A 22,990-nucleotide genomic window follows, 5' to 3' on the forward strand; every position below is an offset into this window, starting at 1 on the left:
GGACACCGAGCGGCGCGGCGGGGCCTCCCCGGCTGCCGCCACAGCGCTCGGCTCCCGCCGCCCACCGGCGGGCAGCGCTGCCGCCTCAGCGGCCGCCAGGAAGCGGCCGGGCTGCCGCGCATCCGCCTGCCGCTGGGCATGAGCTCCGGCTCCCCCGGCGGCCACAGCGGTGCCAGTGGCGGCGGCGGCGGGCGGCGGAGGAGGCGGCGGCGGAGGTTGCGAGGGGGGGCCCCGGGAGCGGCGACCTTCGCAGGGGGCTGCCGCGGCGGGAGATGCTCTTGCTCCCAGCGGCGCCAGGAGCAGCATGTTCCCCGGTGCCGACAGCGCTAGCAGCACGGCCGGGCAGCCCGAGGCGGCGGGGGCCGCCGCCCCGGGCCCCCCGGGCTCGCACGGCCCCGGCGGCGAGGCCGGCCGCCGCAGCGCCCCGGCGGCCGCCGCTGTGGCCGGCGGCGGCGGCGAGGAGGAGGCGGCGGCGGCGGAAGACGAGGAGGACGAAGATCCCGGCTCGTCCCGCTTCGTGCTGGCGGCGGGGCTGGGGCTGCTGGCCGTGTCCGTCGTCCACCTGGGGCAGGAGCGGGCCGAGGCGGGGGGCGGCGGGCCGCCGTGCCTGGCCCTGCTGCTGCTCCGCCTCGCCCTCTACGGGGGCTGCGCCGCCGCCGCCGCCGCGCTGGGCACCCTGATCGTCCTGATGGGTCGCGGCCGCCGCCGCCGCCTGCCGCCGCCGGACTTCGCCGCCGCAGCTCCGGTCCTGCGGGTCGCGGGGGTAAGTGGCGGGAGCGGAGTGGGGCGGGCGGCGGCGGCGGCGCGCCCTCGCCTTCCCGCCGGCGGGAGAGCGGGGACGAGGGGCGACGGAGGTGGCGCGGGCCTCGCTCCGCCGCGGAGCGCCGGGCCACCCGAGCCCGCTGCCCCGTCGTCCTCCCGCGGCCGCAGGAGCCCGCCCGCTCTCTGCCGCTCGTCGGGGCTTTGAACGCGAAAAGTTGTGCTGGAGGGGAGCAGGCGGGCAGGAAAAAAATCAGGTCTTGGCCCCGAGAGAGACCTTCGGATTGCGGGAACACTCGTAGGGCAGTGCGGTGGTGTTGGCTGTGTGTCAAATCTTTTTCTGCTCCTTCAGCTGAAATGTCATTAGTGAAAGAGGGAGACGTGCTCCAAGAGCCAGCGTAGCGTTGCTGAAATGCATGCTCTGAAGTTGGGCAGCTTTAGATAGTCTTATCATAGTGCCTTGAGGAAGTGCCAGCGCGTTCCCAAACCGCTGCAGACCTCTATGCAAAAGATAAGTTTATTTCCTGTACCTCTTCTAAAGTGTACTAATTCATGTCCATGAGCTCTTCGTAGCTCACTGCTTAGGAGTATTTTTTGGTTTCTTCGGAACGGGACTGGTAGTACAAGATTTTCGGAGACTGACTGCAGGTACTAGTCAAAATAACTTTCCTCCCATCCACACCCCAGCCCCCCATCAAGTCATCCAGTGCTCCCGAGCTGATCCTAGACAGGCCTGAAAAACTGCTGCTGGAAATGAGGACCTGTCTGCACTCTGTTCTGCCCGCGGGTCACAGGGGTGTAGTGTTTGACATTGCAGCCAGTGACGCTGGCTGGGTGCCCTTGGCCCCTCACCAGTGAGTTGGCAGGCCTTGGAGGGGTGCGTTAGTACGTGAAGTGCTGCGGCAGTAGGCAGGACTGCCTAAGTGCTATTTCACTTCGATAATGTCCCATGGGATACCTGAGAGTGATCTACAAAAAAAAAAAGGAGCATAATTGGTGCCACCTTGGTGTACAGCCTAGCTGTTCTGGTGACCCAGTTCATCGTGTTTAGTACGTGTACTCTTTTTGTTAGCAGCAAGTAAATAATGCTGTCACTTCTGTGTTTCTGGGGCTGCAGTTGGTGCAGCTGAATTTGCAGAAAGCAGAGGGTGCTGGCAGGGCAGAGAACCTGTTGGAAATCACTTGCTGATGTATTTGGCTGTCTTTCTGTCTTGCCAGTCGAATCAGCTAATGACCTGCAGTAGTGGTTTATTTCTTCATTCTTTGACCTAGGGAGGGAAAGAGCCTGTGTTTGTGAACAATACTTTTTTCCATCTAATAGAAACTGGCAGGATGTTATTGCCAGTAGAAGGGATCGCTGGCCAGGGGATGGTGACTTCAATGAATGATAAAACTTGCAAAGGTGCATTCAGCATCTATTTGTGGCAGTGGGTGTGTGTGATACTTGTTTTGTCTTCTCGGTAGACTTTTTAAAAATCCTCTTTGCTTTGAAGACTCAACATCATACTCGGCTTTTTGAAGGGAGTGAAGAATAAATAGTGTGTACGAGCGTTAGAAGTGGGAAATGGGGAAGTGAGAAGACATAATGCACAAAGTCAGCAAGTGATAAGCAGAAGGTACCTGTCCTGCATGTAGGGTATTAAGCTGGTACAGCTAGGGGTTGTTCAGCTGGTTTTTGTCATAGGGATGCTGGGGAACAGCGTGTATTAAGTGCATAAGCACCTGAGTAGTAAAGGACTATATGCTTTTGTATTTCACCATTCGGCTACCTTACACCAAATGGGAAAAAAAAAAAAAGAAAAATGCATCAGTAATAAATTCCCGTTGCCTTCAGATTTGCAAGATTAAATATTTTAGTGATAATGCCATAGCTCCAGTGACATTTATGGGCTGGTATACTTATCTGAAAGTCTGGATGTGTGTTAATTTACTTTTAGGAGAGCGTTTTGTATACATAGTAGAAAAAAAACTTTATGCAAACTTAATAACTAAAATCTCCCTGCTGCAACTTTCAGATTTGTGAAACAGCCAAACAATGAAAATTGATTTAATTTGGGGCGATGAGAATTGAAGAAAAAAAAAGGAATTTATTGCTCTTTTTGTCTCCCCCTTTGTGAAAAACATTATACATAAGCCTACTGAACAGGAGTGAAACTAGCACTGTCCAGAGACAAATACAGTCACTTCAGTTACTATACCATATGCACTTTCTTTTTGTGGTATGTTACTGCCTGTTTTTCTTCAAGATGTTCTCCTCTTGTGTCCATCCGTTGGATTAGTATATGTAACTAGTGCACACCTGCTCCTGCTTCGTGTGGTCTAGTATGTGGTGTTTGGATTTATTGTAGCTCTGTGATATGTGTTTGTTGTTTCAGAAGGGAAATGAAGTTTGGTGTTTAAAAGTCACTGTTCAAGCAGCACTACCTGCGGCAAAACTTTTTCCAAGGTTGTTTCTTTACTCTCTCCCTGATTCAGTTAAAATTTTTCTTTCTTCCCTCTTTGCAGTGTTCTCAAAATTTAATCTGGCTGTATGAAAGGGACTGTCAAAAAAGGAGTGAGCTTTTTTTACCCTTTCTATTCAGAAGCTGTTATTCCAGGCATCTTATTTGGATGGCCTTCAATTTACAGTTTTCTTGATTTCTTTCTGATACAAAATGGCTTCAGGGCCGCAAAGCTTCTTGATGTACTTTTTCTGAACACAATTTTGTATATGTTTAGCAGATTTCCTGATTGGTGCTTCAGCAACGTGTAGGTGAAGAAAATGATAGTGTCTATATAGGCAGCATATAGAAGTTAGGCCATTCCCTAAAATGTTTCTTCCAAAGTTTCCTCCATACATTTATCTTTGAAAAATTTGTAGGTTAATCTTTTTGTTATACGTACTTTTGTATTTACACCGCTTTATTATCATTCAGTTGTTACTCTCCCATTTTCTGGGAGCCAGTAGTAGTATGACTGTAAAACTGGAATTTCTTCAGCCTTGTTGTGCCTTTTCTTCAAGAATAGGGAAGAATCCTCTGTTGGCCTAATTTTTTTTTTTTTTTTTTTTTTAAGGAAAGAGTCTTATGACTGGTGGCTTGCTCTGCATGTGTCCTATGTACATGAACTCAAGGCAGATAGGTTCATTTTTCATTCCTTGAGTGATTTTCACACTGGGCTTAACAAATGAGGAAACACTAAGTGTTCAGTAATAAATATTTACTCTAGTGGGAGTCAGGCTCAGCTCTTGGAAAGAGAGTGGGAGTACTCTTGATCGACTTCAAAGGGACTTGGATCGAGTTCTTTATGCTGTGCTGAAAAAAGGGAGGTTTTTTTCTAAGTTCTCAATTCTGCAAGCACTTACAATGTGAGTTTAGTGCTGTTGATTTTCATGGACCTGTTCATGCAAGTGAATAACTTGGGTGAGGATGTGCTGTGTTGCAGGTTTGGACTTCAGAAGAGCAAGGTGTATGCCTTTTTTCATTTTGCTTGAGCTTGCTACTAGAGAAGCCATCTTTCCAAGTGTGAAGCTGTGCTTTGTCCTAAATATTGTTTGTGTAACCCCTTTGGGACTTGAAAGGTGAAGGCTTTCTAAGTCAGGTATCTCAGCAAGAGCATTTGAAATCTGCTGAGAATTGCAAAGTAAGGTGTGCAGCTTATATCCCTGTGATGAGGTGTGCTTTCAACATAGTCTTCCTGTATGCAAGAGCTCTGATTGTAAGGTATATCTGGCCAGTCTTCTGGCTTCCACATAAAGCTTTGTGTTTCTTCCAGTGTTCTTTTATATTTTCTTTGGAAAGAGAAGGGAAGACAGATGTACAGGTAACTCATAATATTGTTTTACTTACAAATTTAAGTTAATAATATTGGTAAGTAGTTTCTGTTGATATTGAAATAGTGGGAATCAAACACCTTGAAATTGTACATTATGTTATTGTCAGGTATTTTTCAGCACTTCCCAGGAGCTGTTTTAGGACAAGATTATTTGTGGTAGAGGAGGACTGCAAAATGCAACACAGCAAAAAGGCATGGTGACCCAATTGTACTTTCTTAAGAATGTCTGTCTCGGAGGGGATTTTCACTTTTCAAGTATCAGTGGACTTGCTCATACCAAAGATAGCCCTGGTTAGAACATAAATTTAAGCTTGCTCCCTACAAGCATTGTTGTTAACTTGTGTGGCTGTAGGGGAGATAGCTTTGACTCATCCAAAGAACCATGTTAACCAAGTTAGTGGGAAGGGTAAGGAAGATGCTTTTTCCCACATTTCCAGTGTGAGTTGTTTCTCTGCCAAAAAACCTGGCAGGACAGAGTTTTCTTTTCAGCACAGTGTTTTGACTCTGATGCAAAGCAAAAACTCTGAATAATAGAGACTTGGGTTATCGACTTCATTTAAATAATGCAAAAACCACGGATTAGTTTATTAAAGTGCTGCATTTTAAATTCAGATTAAATGAATGATACTCTGTATAGAGAATGATCTACCTAGTCTGTCTTGCAGCACTATCAGAAAGGTAATAAATGTGTTTTTTTCCAGCGAAAAGGGTACGCTGATTCTAATGTCCTGGTTTAGGTTCCTATGATTAACGGTTGCCAATGATTTTGAGTATTTATTTAAAGCTCAGCTCCAGACCTATTTGGGCACTCTTGTTCACTACTGTTTAGTAGCTCTCCATTTTCAGAAATAGTTTACTCTTACTTTCTGGCCCTACAGGAAGTGTATGTGACTGTGTTTTATGTTCCTAAAGCCTTCTTCCATCCTTGAATGTGCACTTTTTGTGAACCTGGCATTAATGGGAGGGCATGGGTAAAGCTTTTCTCATTGGATCGGGTAATCGTTGAAATCTCTGGATGCTGGAAGATAGTACTGTTTTGTATTTAAGCCATAGGAGGATGAGTAGTGAGATTATTGGAAATGGTCTGAGTGATTCAGATGGGATGGCAACTTAACCTAGGTTGACGTCTGCCATGGTGTCCAAGCTGAGTGCTCAGCTCTTTTTGAGGGACATAAGGGAAGCAGAGAGAAAGGACATGCAGTTTTATTTTCCTTCACTGTTGGACTTCTGCTGTCGGATGAAGTTTGCGAAGGTAAGCTCGCAGGAGCCCCAGCAGCTGTAGGAAGTGGAAGGTTTGCCATCTGTGGGCATCAATTTCAAGCATGATGCAAAGCAGTTCTTGAGGCAATGAGCAGTTTGGAGCAGCTGTGAGGGAGAGGAGGAGCGTTCTAACTCCTTTCAGTCTGGATCTTTATACCTTAGTAAGTCTTCAAAAGTATTTATGGGGTTTTTATCAACCTAAAGCCAAGCATGTTCTGCAGTGTGTCTCATTCTCTGGTCCGTTAGGGAATGTTGAGAGCCCTGATAACTGCTGGATTTTTGCTGTTACTTCTGCCAGTCATTAGTCTCTGCTTGCTGCTCTTCTGTCTTGCTTGTTTTAGATCCTCTTGGGCTTGCAACCAAATATTCTGATCTACTGCCATTCTTTTTTATCTTTTTTTTTATCAGTCATTTCTGGATTGAAAGGAGAGGATATGTTTAAGTTTGGTTTGTTTTTAACAGAACTGAGAGTCTGACACTTGTTCTTAGTGCTATCTCTTACATAGGCAGGTTAACAGTCAGCTTCTGATGATGCAGGTGAGTTTACTTGCAGGCAGGTCCTGAAATTGAAATAATGAAAAGGTGTCCTAGCATTGCCTACCAATTTCAGGAATATTTTAAAACTTTAAAAGACAGTTGCATGAATTGCAAATGTTCAGTTATAGTTCAGTGGGGGCACTTTGGGGCCTGTAGTTTGGACATTTCTGCTACAGTTTATTTTTAGGGATCTGTGGAATATCTGTTATCCTTAGGGATTTATAAGCTTTTTCAGAATTGAAGTTTTGTCAAGACTGCATGCGTTGATTACCTGCAGGCGTAACTTTGAAGTGGTAACTTTATTCTCACAGGAGACTGATCTCAGGATATGAAATGTTTTTCAGACTCTGTGTCTCACTTATTTGTCCCTAACTCCTTAGTGGTGAGCAGATTTAGTTTTCCACTCGGCCTTTTATCCGTCATGTATTATTTAGAGATTTCTTGTCCTGTCATGCAACCCTTTCTGTTTCCTTCCATTGTATCCTGTGTCATCTTCAGCTCTGCATTATATTGTGCTTGACATTTAATTTTCTCAACCTTGTGTTAGATTGATGTTTCATATTTTGCTGTGAATCAGGCTGCTTTTACCTTTGGTAAGTAATTAAAATAAAAAATAGAAATTGTGTAGTCATAAGGGGAACAAGTTGTGTTGTGTCCATGGGAGGTTTATATGACCAGTCATTCTGTACCATTTTTTTCCCTATTAAGCACATACAGTGAAAGAGAACAAGTTAATGTTAATAAAATTAATGATGACAATTCATTGTGCATGTTTTGTGACGCTCTGTAAAAAAGACAGAACACTCTACCTTTGTACAGTGAAAAGTCATGTGGGAAGGAGGGTACAGCAGTAGACAATGCGGGAGTTTCTCTTTGATTGTCAAGCTGAGACTGCAGCTGAGGCATGAGCCTGTGCAGGTTTTTCTGGCTTGCCAGCAATTCAGTTTTCATAGCACATGGCTCTTTTGGCCTTGAAGTATAGGCCGTGGGTTCTTGTCTGTTTTTGGCAGAGGAGGAGAGTGTGGAGATGTTCAGTAGACTGGGGCTGTGCATGTACCCTGAGAATGCATGTAAGCCTTTATTTTGATGGTAATATTAAAGATCCCAGCAGAGAATAATGCTGTAATTCTTGCTGAGCAGAAATTTGAATGCTAACTTGCCAGTTATTTGTTAGCTATACTGATGGGAATGAAAGTATTACCTGAGAAAAGTTTAATTTTCATATTCTTATCTATCTAGTATTATATGATATCTCAAGTGAAGGAAGTTCTGACCTGATTATAAAGTTTCTATACTGCTACAGTTTTGTGAGTTTTGAAGGTGGTACATTTAAGATAGAAGATCCCCATATAATAAACACAGTTTACATGTTCCAGAAGCTACTATGTTAGTGGAAATAAGATATGCTGATATTATAAAATTGTTATTGAGATAATGATGCTTAACATAATAGGATTAACATGCTTTAAGTATGTTGATTTTTAAATTGGTAGTTATGGTATCCCTTCATATATGTAGAGAAATGCTTAATGTGACACACATAAACTTGCTTTGTAATCTAAAATAGAACTACAGGTATTAATTAAAAATATTAACTCTTCTGAATAGAGGATTTATTTTTGCTTTCTAAGTTGTAGTAATACTTACGACTATAAGAAAACATCTATCCAGATCAGTTAAAGCTGAATTTATGGAGAGATCAGTGAAGTATTATTTGAAGCTGTGACTGTCGTCAAAGTCCAATCTGGTGTTAATGTTATGTTTTACAAAGAAAAGAAGGAAGTTAATAGGGCAGCAGTGGGTGGAGCAAGTAGCTATGAATAACTGGATAGTGCTTGTATGCTGAATTAGATGTCGTCTTTGCCTTTTAGATCGGTGATTAAACTGAGCATCTCATGCACAGTGCCTATTTATATTGTGGGATCTGTCCAGAGCTCTTTTCTAGTTTTGTTGCAATTGAGTTAAGGTAATAGAAGTAATTGTTAATTTTTCTGTGTTTCTGGCTTTAATTCCATGCCAGAGTAAGTCTGCGTGTGGGGTGTCTGTAGCATGTGCCTGGCTTTCTGCTGTTATGTTTTAAGAATTACATTTGTTGACCGAGTGTTGCAGATGGATTTCTTGATAGTGGAAGGTACTCCTCTGCTGTCCGTGCTTTGCCATTTATTCAGTGTAGTTGTTGAAGCACTTTCTTTATTCTTTTTTATTTAACATTTATTGTTTTCTTCAAAACTAATTTTAAATTACTTAAATTGTTTAAACCAATAAATGACTAACTGAGTTTTGGATCTGCAGGAGATGAACCTAAGCCAAAATTTTGGGCTCAATGCCAACCTTGGGTTTTTTCCCCTGGGTCTTTCAGACTGTTGTTGTCTGTGTCTTAAATCATTCTCGAAAGTATCAAACAATGAGTATTATTCAGAAGTCTCCAGGAAATACACACATCCTTTTTTTCAGCCTGTAAAAAAAGGTAAAAAATGGGGAAAACTTGAACTGTTTCAGGAAGCAGGCCTCCCTGTTTGTTAGCAACCTCATTCTTTGCATGTGCTTTCCAAATGTGCTCCATCCCTACCCCTTCAAGTCATTTTGTCAAGTCTTACTTAAGTTTCAGTCTGTTTGCTGCCATTCTTCAACAATAAACTCTACAGAGTAGAGCCTGATTTTTGGACTGTGATAGTGCAAGTCAGGACTAACAGGGAACACACAAGGTTTTAATCAGTATAAGAGAGCATCTAAGCTAGAGCTTTGAGCTGTGTTAAATCCATTTAAGAACATCTTTGGCTCAGTCAGGGTTATGCCAACTGTTTCATAAAATGTAGCACCATTTTCCTTTAGATGAGCAACATGAAGAAAAATGTGAAAACATTCAAGTCTAGGCTTTCTAGCTGAACCTGTTCCCTGCATACTTCCTCCATCTGACTTGAGGCAGGGATGGGATGAAAATCTAGTAAAATCTGCTGGATTTTTCATTCTCTCAGCTGTTGGAGCTGAGTTTGGACTGTGAATTTTCTGATATCCTGTTACCACAGGTGCTGGTAAACCTGTGTTACTGGGTTGTTATTGTTGCTTTTAAGGTGTTTGCTGCTACATGGCAGGCAACTCAGGGGTGCCTGTTCGTTTTTTAGGGTTTTTTTTCTAGTTAATTCATCATTATTGTTGTCACAGAAACAGATTTTTTTAAAAGCAAATCTAAGCTAACAGGACTTACAAACTTGCATTTAGCAGAATCAAGTCTTAAGACTGAAAGGAGTTGGAGCAGCTGTTTTAGAGAACACAACTTAAGCTCTGAGACATTATCCATCACTAAATTAAATTCACAGTTCTCTGAAGGATCATTAAGAATCACAGAATAGTTCGGGTTGGAAGGAATGTCTGGAGGGCACCTACTCCACTCTCCTGTTCAGAGTGGGTCCAACTAGGTAAGGTTGCTCAGGGCTTTGTCCTGTTGAGTTTTGAGTATCTCCGGGGATGGAGACTCCACAGCCTCTCAGCTCCCCCATTCTGGTATTTGACCAGCCTCATAATTAAAATAGTTTTGTCTTGTAAGTGAATCTCCTGTGTTGCAGCCTTGCCTCTTGTCCTGTGCATCTGCAAGAAGAGTCTGGCTCCCTCCTCTCTGCATCTTCTCGTTCAGTAGTTGGAGGCAGGGATAAGGTCTCCCTGAACTGTTTTTCCTTGAGCCTGAACTGACCCAACTGACATCACTCCAATGCACTGAAACGTTCCTATTTATTCAAATGTTAGATTCTCATCTGTTCTTGAAAATTGCTTTTAAACAAAGTTGAAACCTTGTTTTTAAACAAGGTTTGTTTCTTGCTCTGTGCTTTTCTCTCAGGCTGTTCATAGTGGTGTATGCCACGCCTGTATGAGTATGGAAAATTTATCAGAAAATCCAATATACTGTGCATCTTCCTTTGCCCTTCAGTAATTCATTCGTGCAGCAGCAAAATCACCTTTGCTAGTGGTGGTACTCACTTCTTAGCTTTTAAATTCTTTATGGTCGGTTGTCTTACTTGAACTTCTCTATGCTAAACATTAATGTTACTCTTTTTTAAAAATATTAAAAGCCCAGTACCTTTTAGAAGTCAAACGTACCAACCGTAGAGGACACTCTCAATGAAACATATTCTTGCAAGCTGAAGTGTGAGTTTGTATCTTGGTGTTTAAGAGGCGGGATTTCACTGAGGCAATAATAGTCTGCCTTGTTCTTAACATAAAAGGATCAGTTCCTGCTTTGTGGAATTGTGTAGACTGGATCCTAGTGTGGTGATGTGGAGCAAGCTATTTGCAACCATGGATCCCCTCTGAAGGCCTTGTTTTGTTTTGTTTTGTTTTTTTGTTCCCTCTGCTGTAAAGAAGTCCTGAACTGAGGCAGGTAGGGAGGCAAAAGTAAGCGTTCAGCATTTGTAATTCTCTTATCTCAGCTTGTGTTTAAACTAGTTGTGAAAGGAGTAATTTGGCTAGCGCTTCATGAGAGGGCTTATTGATCCTTTAGGCCATAAAAAAACCACTTCATGCAAACTATGTACAAACGAGAACTGTTGATGCCTAAGTTAGGGGCTTGAGCTTACGGACCTCTATGCAGGTATGACTCAGTTCAGCAGAAGGATTAGTCTTGTAGGATACCCAAGCTAGCGTGGGTGTTAAGGAAGATGGAGTATGTTGAGCACAGAGCTTCATTCAGGATTGTGGCCTCGTTTTTAGGAGCTCTTTCTTCACAGAAAGACCTGAGCCGACTCTGCTTAATAGGGCTTTCTGAATCCCTTCCCCCTCCCCAAATGTACTTGGGATGTTTAATGTCTCTGAGTGTGCGTCTTCTCTTTTTAAATTGGAGTGGTTATGAATCATCCTATTTCCTGCTGCAAATAAAGCAGAAAAATCCTGAAGTAATTGTGTGACTAGCATTAATGCAGCTTTGCGTGGAGGAAGCACGACAACATTAGCAGTCAGAGGTGATGTATCAGAGCCTTACAAATATTGTTGTTAGGTGTTCTTCCAAACAGCAAAAATACTTTCTGCAGCTGTTTAGGTGGATATGGCTTAAGCTTTTACTAGCATTGTGTTCAGGTAACAGGGGGCCATGAAAATCTGTAGTGGTTCACTAATCAGATTATACTCTGTTCTTACCCCTCCTTAACTATAGTTCTGATAGTAAGAAGGGCTGCAAATGGAGGCAAACATGCTGAAATCTTGCTGCTCTTGCCACTGATAGTGTTGTGAAGGGGGGAAGGAAATGGCTGGAGGACCACAGCCATGGTCGCAGAGTAGCGACTGAGGAAGTCCAGGGAGTATTGCTGCACTCACCCAGAAGCTGGAACAAATTAACTGTGGGTGGAAGGAGGGCACTTGAGGCCTGGAAAGTATCCACAGAAATGCTGTGTGTTAGGTGTGAGGGAGTCTGAACAGCTTTATTCTGCTTTTGGGGTAGTGCTTAGATTCCTTCATCTATGTCCCATTAGACATACTTTATACTAGACTCTGTGTGCATGTATCTACAGTAGAAGGAAAACATGTTACACCAAAATACATTATTAGCCTGCTAATTGACTGAAATAATGGCATACTACCTTTAAAAACATTAAAGAGTGTTTTTACTTAAATCCCCCTTAAAGTTTATACTGCTTTGCTATTCTCTATCTGGTGAATGTTGGAGGGATCGGGACGTTTCTGAAGCAGTGTCTCCTCACCGAGGAGAGTCAGAGCTCCCATCAAGGGGAGTGAAGTAAGCTGAGTGGAGGTGGGGAGAATTCCTATTTCTGATTTGAATTACATCCTTTCTATATAAGGGCAGCATGAATCACTGCTTTTTGTCTACACCCTGAAAAATGTTTCTGTCTGCCCACCTGTTTGGACAGTATAAGAGCTAATACTTCAAAATAGACAAATGTTTGTATAGTACAGCAGCTTAAAATGCAGTGGCCAGAGGTTTCTTTGAAGGAAGGAGCCCAAAAGAATGTGAACCAAAATTACTGTAGGAGATCTAAGGGCTTTGCTTTTATTTTAAAAGTGGTTCATGAGGCTAAATGAAGTCCATCATGATAGTAGGCTGTAAAGATGTTATATTTGCTGTTGACCTATCTCTTGGAGATCTTAAAAGCTGGGAAAATACTGAATAGAAGAGTTCCAGTTGTTTTATTAAATGCATGCCATATTCTCAATGCATTGAATTGCAAATGGATACAGCTCCCTTCTACCAAAAAACCCAACCTTAAGATAATTTGGCAAGTTGTACAGCGTACGATAAGCGACACTGGGTATTAGTGTGTGGTTAATGAACGATGTATAATAACCTCATAGACAATTGACACTCATCTGTTTTAATCATATGGGGTGACACTATTTGTATAAACCCCAAATTATTGGTACTAGCGCCTTGAATTGCAGTTTTATTTCTTCTGTCATTTCTGGTTTATTCCTTCCTCTTATGATGAATGTTCTCTTTGAATTTCAGAGTAATTGGTCTGGAAGCTCCTATGATTCAGTCCAATCAAGGAGAGTGGTCATTTCTCACAACATGGATAAAGCACTGAAAGAAGGTGAGTCTTAACCTGGACAAAGGAGCATTAGACTCTGAATATCTCTTGTCCTCTTAGCAAACCATGACTGCACAATATTCCAGGATTTTAGAATATGACCCTGGTTTATTCCTTGATACAGAATAAAAGTGCAAGGTCTTGGTTTTCCCAAGAGATCCACTGTAGTAAGTAATATGTTGCTGTTTTTACAATTTAACTGATATCTCATCATTTTAGTGGCTGTTTTTTACAGAAATATATTGAAATAGTCCTCAATACTTGTACATGAAACAAAAGGGTAACAGTTCAAAGATTCTTGATTGGGTTTTCGTGAACTGATAAATCCTGTGGACTCTTGCGAACAGTCTTCCCATTTAGTGCAATTCTTGCCATGAAGACTGAATCTAAAATCAACATTTGTATTTCTGGCTGATATAGTCTATGAAATCTGTGGATCACCAGTGTAGTCACTGGGCTTTAGACTGTAAAATGTGAACCATGATCATATGGATTTAAAATAACTTGTTTACAATTCTTTAAAATAAAGAATAACTACTACTCTACACGCATTTTTTTCAACAGACTCCTGGTAATACAAAATATTGTAGAACTTGGGGATAGCATCAGAGTTTGAAGTAAAGATTTTTTTATTTGTTACTTGAAAGATTATGCTAGGTTGGAACTTAAAGAATGATTTGGGGGGGGAACAGACGTGGTTTGCATATTAAAAGGAGGAAACACATAAAGATTTATGTCCTGTAGCTTTTAAAATGTATTTATAAAATTTGATGCCATTTCAGTTTTTGTAAATATTTTATCTAATTTTGAATATTTTTTCCTTTAAGACTTCTTTGCAGTGCTGTTTTTTTTCCGTATCTCTTTTCACATCTGGAGAGTATATTTTAAAATTACTGTTGTTTTAAACAGGTTAGTTGATTTATGAAAACTTCTTGGGACATGTAATGTTTTTAAAGTTATTTTTATGAATAGCTGTTAGCAGGATACGTAGCTAAAATATAAAATTAAAACACTTTACCTACTATGTCACATTTCTGTCAAGGTGAACTATTATAACATATCATAATTTGGTTTTAGGCACCATTTTCATCTGCAGTCTGTCAGATTATAGGATTCCTGATGACGTGAAAAAGATAGCAGAGTCCAAATATTACACGTATGAAACAAGCACTAACAAGTTATTAGCTGTATTCTCACATGTGTACTTTACATTTTGGATAACCTGCATTGGAGTTTGAAATTAAGCCTTGACATAATTGGCACGGAGTCAGAGGTAGTGGGGTTATCCTGAGACAGACAACAGGTATTGTAGAATACTGGGGGAAGATACTTGGGTTACACTTCTCTCCTGTTACTTGCACTTAGGAGTAACTTGTGTCTGTAAAAAATATGGGAGCTGTCTTCATCTAAGGTATTTATCCTGCAGATCATTCAGTTGGATGCATGAGTCCATCCTTACTCAGTAAGACTGAAAGTAAGTTACCAATATTTAAGTGATTCATTTTTCAGAGTTGAGGAACTTCTGTTGTGACAGCTTACTTGCATTTCTGCTATTTCTTTTCAGAGTAGCTCTTACCCTCCATTCTCACTCTGAATTTTGGAGAGCAAACTTGTCAGATGTGGTTGTATTTGTTCCAGGCCTAAGTGACTAATGAAGCCAACTTCTCTTCTGTTACACAGTTTGACAAGGATTTGACTGTACTTTTCACTCTACCACACATAGACTTAAGCAAGCTTTTTGGTTTTGGAAGGTGCCCGAGTCAACTGGAGTTTGAGATACTGAATGAATCCCAAAAAGAAACATTTTACTTTTTTATTAAGTAAAATAAGTCTGTCTGAAAATAGACAGGGCACATTCCTTGCCCTGTGACAGTTCCGAAACTTGTAGTTGTCTTGATATTATGAATGCTTTTTTTTAACAAGTTCATGGTTAAATAAAACTTCACTACTAATGGTACAAAAAATACTGTCTGTATTTCTGTTTCATTAGTGCTATATTCTAATGCTAATCAATCTTACACTGATGAGGACTGAAGTATTTGTAAATCCCAGGAATTTTTGCCAACTTCTTGCTGTCTAGATCTAACATGCTGTTCAACAAAATGCTTTAAAAAGTCTCAATCATTTTAGTTAGGAGACGTTCAGTTCTCCTGAGATTTTAATCTTGGTGACCAGTGCAGAATCCTACTGCCATTTGAGGTTTTGAATAGGTGGTGTCAGCTTATCACAGTGATGGTGTTTTGCAGTGTGTTTTTAATCAGGTTTTACCTCTCGTTACATTACCTTAGAGATGCAAGGATAACATTTTTGGAGGAGCCAGCATCACCTAACTTCAGAAATGCTGTTGCTGGTTATAAAGAGACAGCCCTGTGGTTAATTCTGACTTCTTCACCTGTTTTTCATCATCTGTGTAATTAAGTTTGCCTGGGGTTTACTGTTAGTTGCACCCCTCAAGAACTGCGTGTTGACTGTTAGTCACGCCATGCTTTTGCTGGTGTTACAGCCAGTCTGCATGGACTTTTCCCTCTGGGTTTAGAGTGGCGCTCCATTACTGCAGCGTTCCCTGAGGTTCTGTGGTGTCTCTCGTTTGACCAGCTGTCACGGGCTTTACTGTGTTTTTCCTAATGTTCTCATCATAGTCTGTTAATGTAGTTGGAAGGATAGATATCAGCGATCATCCTTAGTTTTAATTCAAGGAGTCATGCACATTTCCATTTCAACCATTGGTCTTATTTCAATAAACTTAAAAACATTACAGTGCTTAGATAGTTTTCCCGTGATGGTCATTGGCTGATAATAGTTGCCTGAGTCTTGGATAGTTTCTCATCTTGCCAAAGCCAGTGTAACAGAGTTGTTGGGAATTGGCTTTCTACAATGTTGGTCACTAAGTGCCACCAAGAAGAAACTTCTGTATATGTTGGTTTACAGCTCAGTTCTAAATTTCTTTCCTATCTCCCGTTGACAACAGAGTAGTATAAAAGGACAGTGCTTCAGAGTACTGCTTCATTCTTGATTATAGCATACTTGCATAAGCTGTAGATACAAGGTGAGGGAAAGCTGTGAATTAGCCCTGCTGCTGTGTGGTGTGTTTTATGAAATCTAAGTGCTCAAAATCAGAACAAGTTTAACATTATAAAAAGATTTTCCTTGCTGAATAAGGCAGAAGGAGAAGGCCTTTTAGTTGTAAACCCCTGAGTCCCTTTTTCAGCCAGTAGTACTTGAGTGACTAACGCAAAACTGTGTGTTTTCAGTATTTTTCATGCTTTTTCTTGATAGATTGATTTGATTCTTGTTTGTCTTTCATTTATCTTACGCAAAGAAAAGATGACCCACTTTTACAAATACTTTTAGCCTTTTAATGCTTCCTGTTGCTTATGTGGTAACTTTGTGTTTTCAGCCCATATCATATGATAGTTTAGGAATATGTCTCTTGAGGCTGCGTTCAGTCAGACTTGTGCTGCTGTCACGCAGCATACTGTTTGGGCTGAGGGCTGTAGCTGTCAGTAGATTTATCTGCCATGTGAATAGCTGGTCTCCCAGGAACTGAATTTCGTCTTCCATTTTTATTGCCCCATATCCTGTGGTCTTTGTTATTCTTCACAGTCAGTCTTTGTCTCTACTGCTTTAGTAGTGCCAGGAAAATAGATCTCCATATTACTTACCTGCTTTACTGCATCATTTATGAGTAAGTAAAACAGCATGGGCCATACATAGCACAACAAATCCCAGCAGAACTTCACTGGTGAAATCCTACTGCTGTGAAAACTGACTATTTATTCATATCCTGTGTTTCTTAGCTCTTAAAATATTTCATGCCAGCCAGCCATCTCTTCTTTCATAGTGGCTTATCTTCCTTCAACCCTGTGTTGACCTTGTTGGAAATATTTTGGGAACTTAATTAGATTCTACCTCTGGATCAGATTTTCCCTGTCTGTGTTGTTGACCCCTTAGAAGAACTCTGTTAGGGATGTAAGGCAGGACTTCGCTTTAGAGAAGGAGTTTTTTCCCCAATCTATCTCATTTCCCAACTTAAGGTCCACATATTGACATTTAGAAAAATAATTTGCAGTAGCTTCTGCCACTCTGTATTTGAAAAGCTGTATTCTTTTTTTTTTTTCCACAGGTTTCAAAAAAATGAGTTGTTTGGGTCTAAAACATGAGCAAGACTTAATTTGAATTCATGTTCGCTCTGTTACTGGATTCAAACACTTGGAGCTAAGAACTCTTGGCATAGGGTACATGGGCAAAACTATTTGAACAGAAATTTGTCTGATTTTTTTTTTTTTGAAGCATTTCCTAGATCTTTTGAACATTTTTTTTTTCTCTATTGTTTATATATTTGGAAATTTCCGTAGTTTTTTCTGCACATTTATAATAATGATTAAAGAAGCAAATGTCAAGGAAATGTTAATAAAAATAAACCAGACAATGTGGAATGGGAGACTGTCAGGGTATGATCCCTTTTGCACAGGGGCTATCCATCTATGCACAATGATAACATCTAGTCTTAAACATGTCAGTTTCATAGAGTTTGAATAGTGTTGTAAAATGCAAGTAAGCCAAGAAATGCTAGTGTTTTTCCAAGCACAAACTTTAACAAGAGAACTGAAATCTAGAAATCACTGTTGCTAGTGACTGGGGCAGATTCCTAGTCACTGAAGTCTGGGCATTTACACAGCATTTTGCCAGCCTTTAACACCATGGTCTAAATAAAGATTTAGTGGGCATGAGAAGCTTCAATAAATAAAGATAATATTAAGTATAAAACCTCATCATCTTAATTTGTATTGTATACCTAAAACATAATAAAATCTAAAATACAGTGAGTGATTAATGGCCTTTATCTCTTTAAATTTAAAAATTAGTATCTTGGAAATGATGGAGTTGCATGTTCAGAGTATTTATTAGTAATTTTTAGAGTCTTCAATATAGGGGCTTTAATATTTTAGTTTGACTTTTGAGGATGAAGATAAGGTGCGCTTTTTTTTTTTTTTTTTTTTTTTTTTGACTGAATTGGGTTTTGGCAGGAGTGGAAAAGTAGTAGCTGTAACAAATAACTGAGCATTTAACATTTACTTCTATAGAACAGTTCTTTGCCATGTTCCTAACGGTGGTATAGTCTGCCATCTTTTTCCATTAAATTTTTGTTGAAAGTATTTTTCTTCAAGTATAGCTTATGATAACCATATCATACATGGTAAATCTAGCGTTGTAGTAGAGCATTATAATATTGCTTCTTGGCTGTTTGATGGTGGTTTCCTGTTGCAGGGTCTTAACACAATTCACATTGATGTTGCATTTCTATTTTACAGATTGCGATGCTTGCTGTTGTAGAATAACTCAAGCCAGTGCTGTAGCTATACCTTCCCTTCTGTTGTTCATATGGTCACAGGAGAGTTTTGGATTTGACCATAACTTAAGTGTAATGATTCTGTTCTCTCCAGTGCTTTCAGGAAAGGATATTTACTTCTTGTTTGAAACTTGGAAGGCTGTGTTTGCATTTGCATAGGGAGAATATTTCTAGTCTGTTTTTTATCGGTGCTTTGAGAAAATGGGTAGGCGTTTAGTCCTTGTTATTCAGATTTCTGTGTTATTTTTCATGAAGTTGGGTGATGAATCTTAGCAGCCTAAGAACTGTCTGCTGTGAAGTTCTGCAAATGGCAGATTTGAAGCCAGTCTGACCCACTGACTCTTACGGTGCCACTGAACCTCTGAATGAATGAATGTGGAAGAAGGGGCAGCAGTTACTGTAAACCTGCGTGGGGTTAGGAATGAAGGAAGGGTCTAGAGGGCTGTCCTCGCGAACCTCCACACAAGCTTCTGGCTCTCTACTCCCAACACTCTTTTAGTTTGCAGTCTTTAAAAAGAGTAATTAAAGAGGCTCAACTTCATGCAGGAATGATTTTTAATCAGATTGTAACAACCGGGGACTTGGATCTTCTGAACTAGTTTAGAAAACCCAGTAGAGGTTTCTACAGTTTTGCACCAGACTCAAAGCTGTCACTGCATCTGATTTGATTAGAAGAAATTTGTTTCATGTTTGTAGCGGCTGAGTTAGTGGTAGTAAGGTATTGTCCTGGCAGTGTCTTCTGCTTTGCCTTTTATTCCTTTCTTGTCTTCTGATCAGTTGTTTTCAATGTTTTAGAGAACGTGCAGTGTAAAAATAATGAGAGTAGATGCAGTTATTACAAAAGAAAAGAGTAATCAAGCTATAAGAAAAAGGAGGTTGCAGAAAGATGTGGGAAAAGTTGTGGAAAAATAGATAGTTAAAATGTATATTGTGATGGGAGACTTAAGTAATAAACTTCAGTTTTTAAAATGCTGTTCCCAGTTGCTCTTTGGTGTATCAAGGGATTATTCGTCAGTTTGCTTATCAGAAGACCACTACCTCTTAACTGTTTTTATCACTTTGTAGTATTTATGGGTGAGAGTTTTCAATGAAATAAGATTTCTTCTATTTTAGAAAAGTAATGATATTGGATATGTTTCAGCGTTGGAAGTTCCTATCCTGCAATATGGCTCTGCATATTTTTTTCTCTCCTGGATCAGAAAAAAGAATAAAAGTTTCTATTTATTTATTTATTTTCTCAAAATTAATTTAGAAGCCTCGAAATGACTTAGCAAAAGGCTTTTAACTATATATTTCAGCATACTCAGTGAAGTGACTCAGTTTCTTTCTTTATAAACCTGAGGAAGTTGACTAATGAAGCATTTGACTAGAAACTTTTATCAATTTTAGCCTTTTCATTTGAAATGTTTTTAACAAGGTGACATTTGATGAGGTCTGCTAGTATTTCAGGCAGGCAAAAGTATTCAACTTAACACACTAATAGCAGAACAACTCATTAGTTCACTGTAACGCTGCTGGGGAGCTTTTTATAGCTTACTAAGCTGCCCAACAAACAACTTCTATCGAAGTGGAAAGTAAGAAATAGTGGAGTCACATGATTAATTGGCACCATGGGCTTACACTGACAAATGAGATGTACTTTTGATGTAAAAGTCTGAAATCAGGATGTCTGGTAAAGAAGCTGCTCAGATTATCAGGAACATGACCGATTTTCCCCCTTCTTGTTCAGTTATCCCTCTGGTAGATGCAAACTGACTCCTTCCACCTCAACTTTTTCCCCATCTTGTAACTGCTAAACATGGCTCATGCATGCTCCCTCCTAGACCTCCAGGGACATTGCTGTAGTGAAACATCAGTAAAACTGGCGGCACACAAATATCAAAAAGAAAAGTCAGAATGGTAGAAGATGGTGTTGCCATGGGATTTGGAATTACAGTGATCTTGGTTATTGCTTGTAGATATCATTTGGAATACCTCGTCACTTTTGAAGTTGATGCTGTCTCGCTAATCTACTTGTTCTATCTTATCTCTAGCTCTTCTGATCCTATAATGTACTTTCTGCAGTGTTGTTCAGTACTCTATGTCTCTTGGAATCCAAAAATCTTATCACCACCCCTTTTAACTATGACTTTGGAGTGGAGACTGTTGAATTCCTGTGTAAAGGCAACTGCTTTCAGTCTGCAACAGCCTAGACACAGTCAGATTATATGATAGTTCATATAACGAAATCCACCGGGGAGAGACAGGTATTGGTTTGAGGTTTGTGTGTAGCTAGTAACCTGACTGCCTGAGCAAATCCACTTACAGGCTTTGCTTTGCAAAATGACCTCCAGTAACCTGTTAGGTGCAGATTTCTGTAACTTTGCCAACCTCACTTTCTTTGGCAAGAATTTAAAACCCAAAGAAGAAGATATAAAACTTACTACCCATCTAATTTTTGAGGAGAAGGGTGGAGGATTACATTTTTCCTGGCTTGGTGTGCCTTCCTCTTTTGCAGTTTTTGCTATTTATTGTTTTGTTTCTTCTTTCAGTGTTTGACTACAGCTATAGAGATTACATCCTGTCCTGGTATGGGCAACTCAGCAGAGATGAAGGGCAGCTGTACCAGCTGCTATCTGAAGACTTCTGGGAGATTGCCAAACAGCTGCGACAGAGGCTGAGTCACATTGATGTAGTTAAAGTTGTCTGCAATGATGTAGTGAAAGCTTTACTCTCGCACTTCTGTGACCTTAAAGGAGCCAACACCAGGTAAAAACAGAACTGTCTTTTGTTGGAATTTTCTGCTTCTCTCTTTGCTTTCAGAGGTGTTATATCAAAGTAATGAAGTGTAACGCTTTTGTAGGCAACTGGTGAAGAAAACCGTTCCAGCTTATTACCAGTTTTAGAGATCAAGCAGGCCTCAGGGCATCTGTAAGACCTGTGGAAGGAAACACTTGTCCTCCTTTTTCTCAGAGTTTGGATTCACTGCTGTTTCCATTTAATCCTTGAATCCTTTGCTCATGGTAGGAGGTGGGCTGTGTGAGCAGTTCCTGCAAGTGTGAACCTGCAAGGGAAAGGAGAGGCGCTGTCAGAGCAGTCAACAGACAAGAAAATAGTTATTTGCACCTTTCCCAAAATAGGACCAGGGTTAATTCCATTGAGTTTTCCATTTCTTCTGGCCCTGGGAGGCAAAGCCTTGCGGTTTCTGTAAGTGGCCTGTCCTGCAGTAACAAGATTTTTCTAGTGGCAAAAATTGTCATCTGGATTTTCTTTCTATGTCTAGGTTATCTTGCTAATTCCGTGAATTTCCTTTTTGGCAAGGCTCTTTTTGTCCACTTAAAAATGTCAGCTGTCCACTAGAGTTGCACCCAAATTGTAATTGCAAATGAGAACTCTTAGCCTATGCAATTTCCACATCTGAATGCACAGTTTGTGTAATTGTGCATGGAATTTGGGCTTATTTCTGCACTTAACTTGCATTTCAGTTATCGTAATTTAAATATGCTTTGGTCATTCAGATTTAGACTATACATTTTATACTATGACATAGTTTTGCTTACAGTTAGATCCATGTATTTTTAACACCCCTTCAGAGAAAAAAGATCAACTGTTTTCTGTCAGTGACCAGTCTGTGCTGCCATTCACACTTCTTTCTGTTCTGGACCAGAAGATAGGGTTAATGTATTTGTGGTAGATGCCAGCTTTATGTAAGCTGATGTGTAGGAAATAAAGACAAAAAAGGGTGGTTACATTCAAGAAAAGAAGAAATTAAGGTGTATGCATGTTGCAGTAGATCTTGCACTGGATTCCAGATACTACTTTATTTCAGTTCTGGAATGTGGTAGAAATCTTTTGTTCAGGTAAAGCTCCTAAGTGTGCTGCCTGATTTTTAAGCATTATGCTTGCACTTGCCCTGTGTCACAGTAAAGTGCTTGCATTTGGGAAGAGTTTGATTTGAACAGTTAAAGGATGAGGATGGTGTTTTTCTTTTAAAGTGTAAATGTTTTCCTGTTTGAAGCTGGGGATGTAGAATGTACAGTTGCAGAATTATTAATTGTTACTAATGCTGATTCTGGATGAGGTTTCTTATCTGCTGAGAATTATGACCACTTCTTCTAGGTCTTTGTTGGATTGTTATTTCCACTATATAGAGCTAAAATAAATTCTCCTAGGTATTTTCCAATTAACTTTTTCCCTTTGGAATGGTAAATGCACCTTAGTCAATGCTGGATAGGCAGGCTGTGTTAATGTGGTAATGGAAAAAATTCTGTCAAGAATTAATGTGATAGCGGGTTAAAAAACTGCAACAAACCCCACAGCTGTAACTGCAGGCTTCGTATAGGTTGAAACTGGACCCATTGACTGTTTTCCACATACTGCAAGGCTGTGAATTCACAAGGAGGAAGGTCTGGTTTTAAGCCGCCTAACAGTAGATCAGCGCCATGACGCTGCATGATGCAAAATGTGAAGCACTAGTGTATCCTCATGCTGCTCATCCAGACTTGCTTAAAAAGGCCAGGACGCTTTATGGAAATTGCACAGGGCTCACCTTTTCTTGGCAGATGGAGAGAGGACTTAAATGCTGTGTATGCACTATGGCAAAGTCAGCAGAAGTGTGACATTGTGCTCATACGCTACAGATTGAATTTGTACTGCTGGGTGATCTGAGCATGCATGTAATAAACCTGGAAGCACAGCGGAAGACTCTGATACTGGTTTCTTTTTAAGGGAATTTGTGGTTTTAAGACTAATTAGAGTTTTG

General features: G+C 40.6%; 1 protein-coding gene across 2 annotated transcripts in view; it reads left to right on the forward strand.

The window, feature by feature from the left end:
• Positions 1–22,990, forward strand: part of SNX25 (sorting nexin 25) — a 91,429-nt gene continuing 68,439 nt past the window's right edge. For both annotated transcript variants that reach the window (XM_069788315.1, XM_069788323.1), the window contains exons 1-3: positions 1–763; positions 12,818–12,902; positions 20,781–20,997. In XM_069788315.1, coding sequence (XP_069644416.1) covers positions 305–763; positions 12,818–12,902; positions 20,781–20,997 — 761 coding nt within the window. In that variant the 5' untranslated portion in view covers positions 1–304. The remainder of the gene's footprint in view (positions 764–12,817; positions 12,903–20,780; positions 20,998–22,990) is intronic.

The sequence above is a fragment of the Haliaeetus albicilla genome, chromosome 1 (genome assembly GCF_947461875.1).
Source record: "Haliaeetus albicilla chromosome 1, bHalAlb1.1, whole genome shotgun sequence".
In the NCBI taxonomy this organism is placed as follows: Eukaryota; Metazoa; Chordata; class Aves; order Accipitriformes; family Accipitridae; genus Haliaeetus; species Haliaeetus albicilla.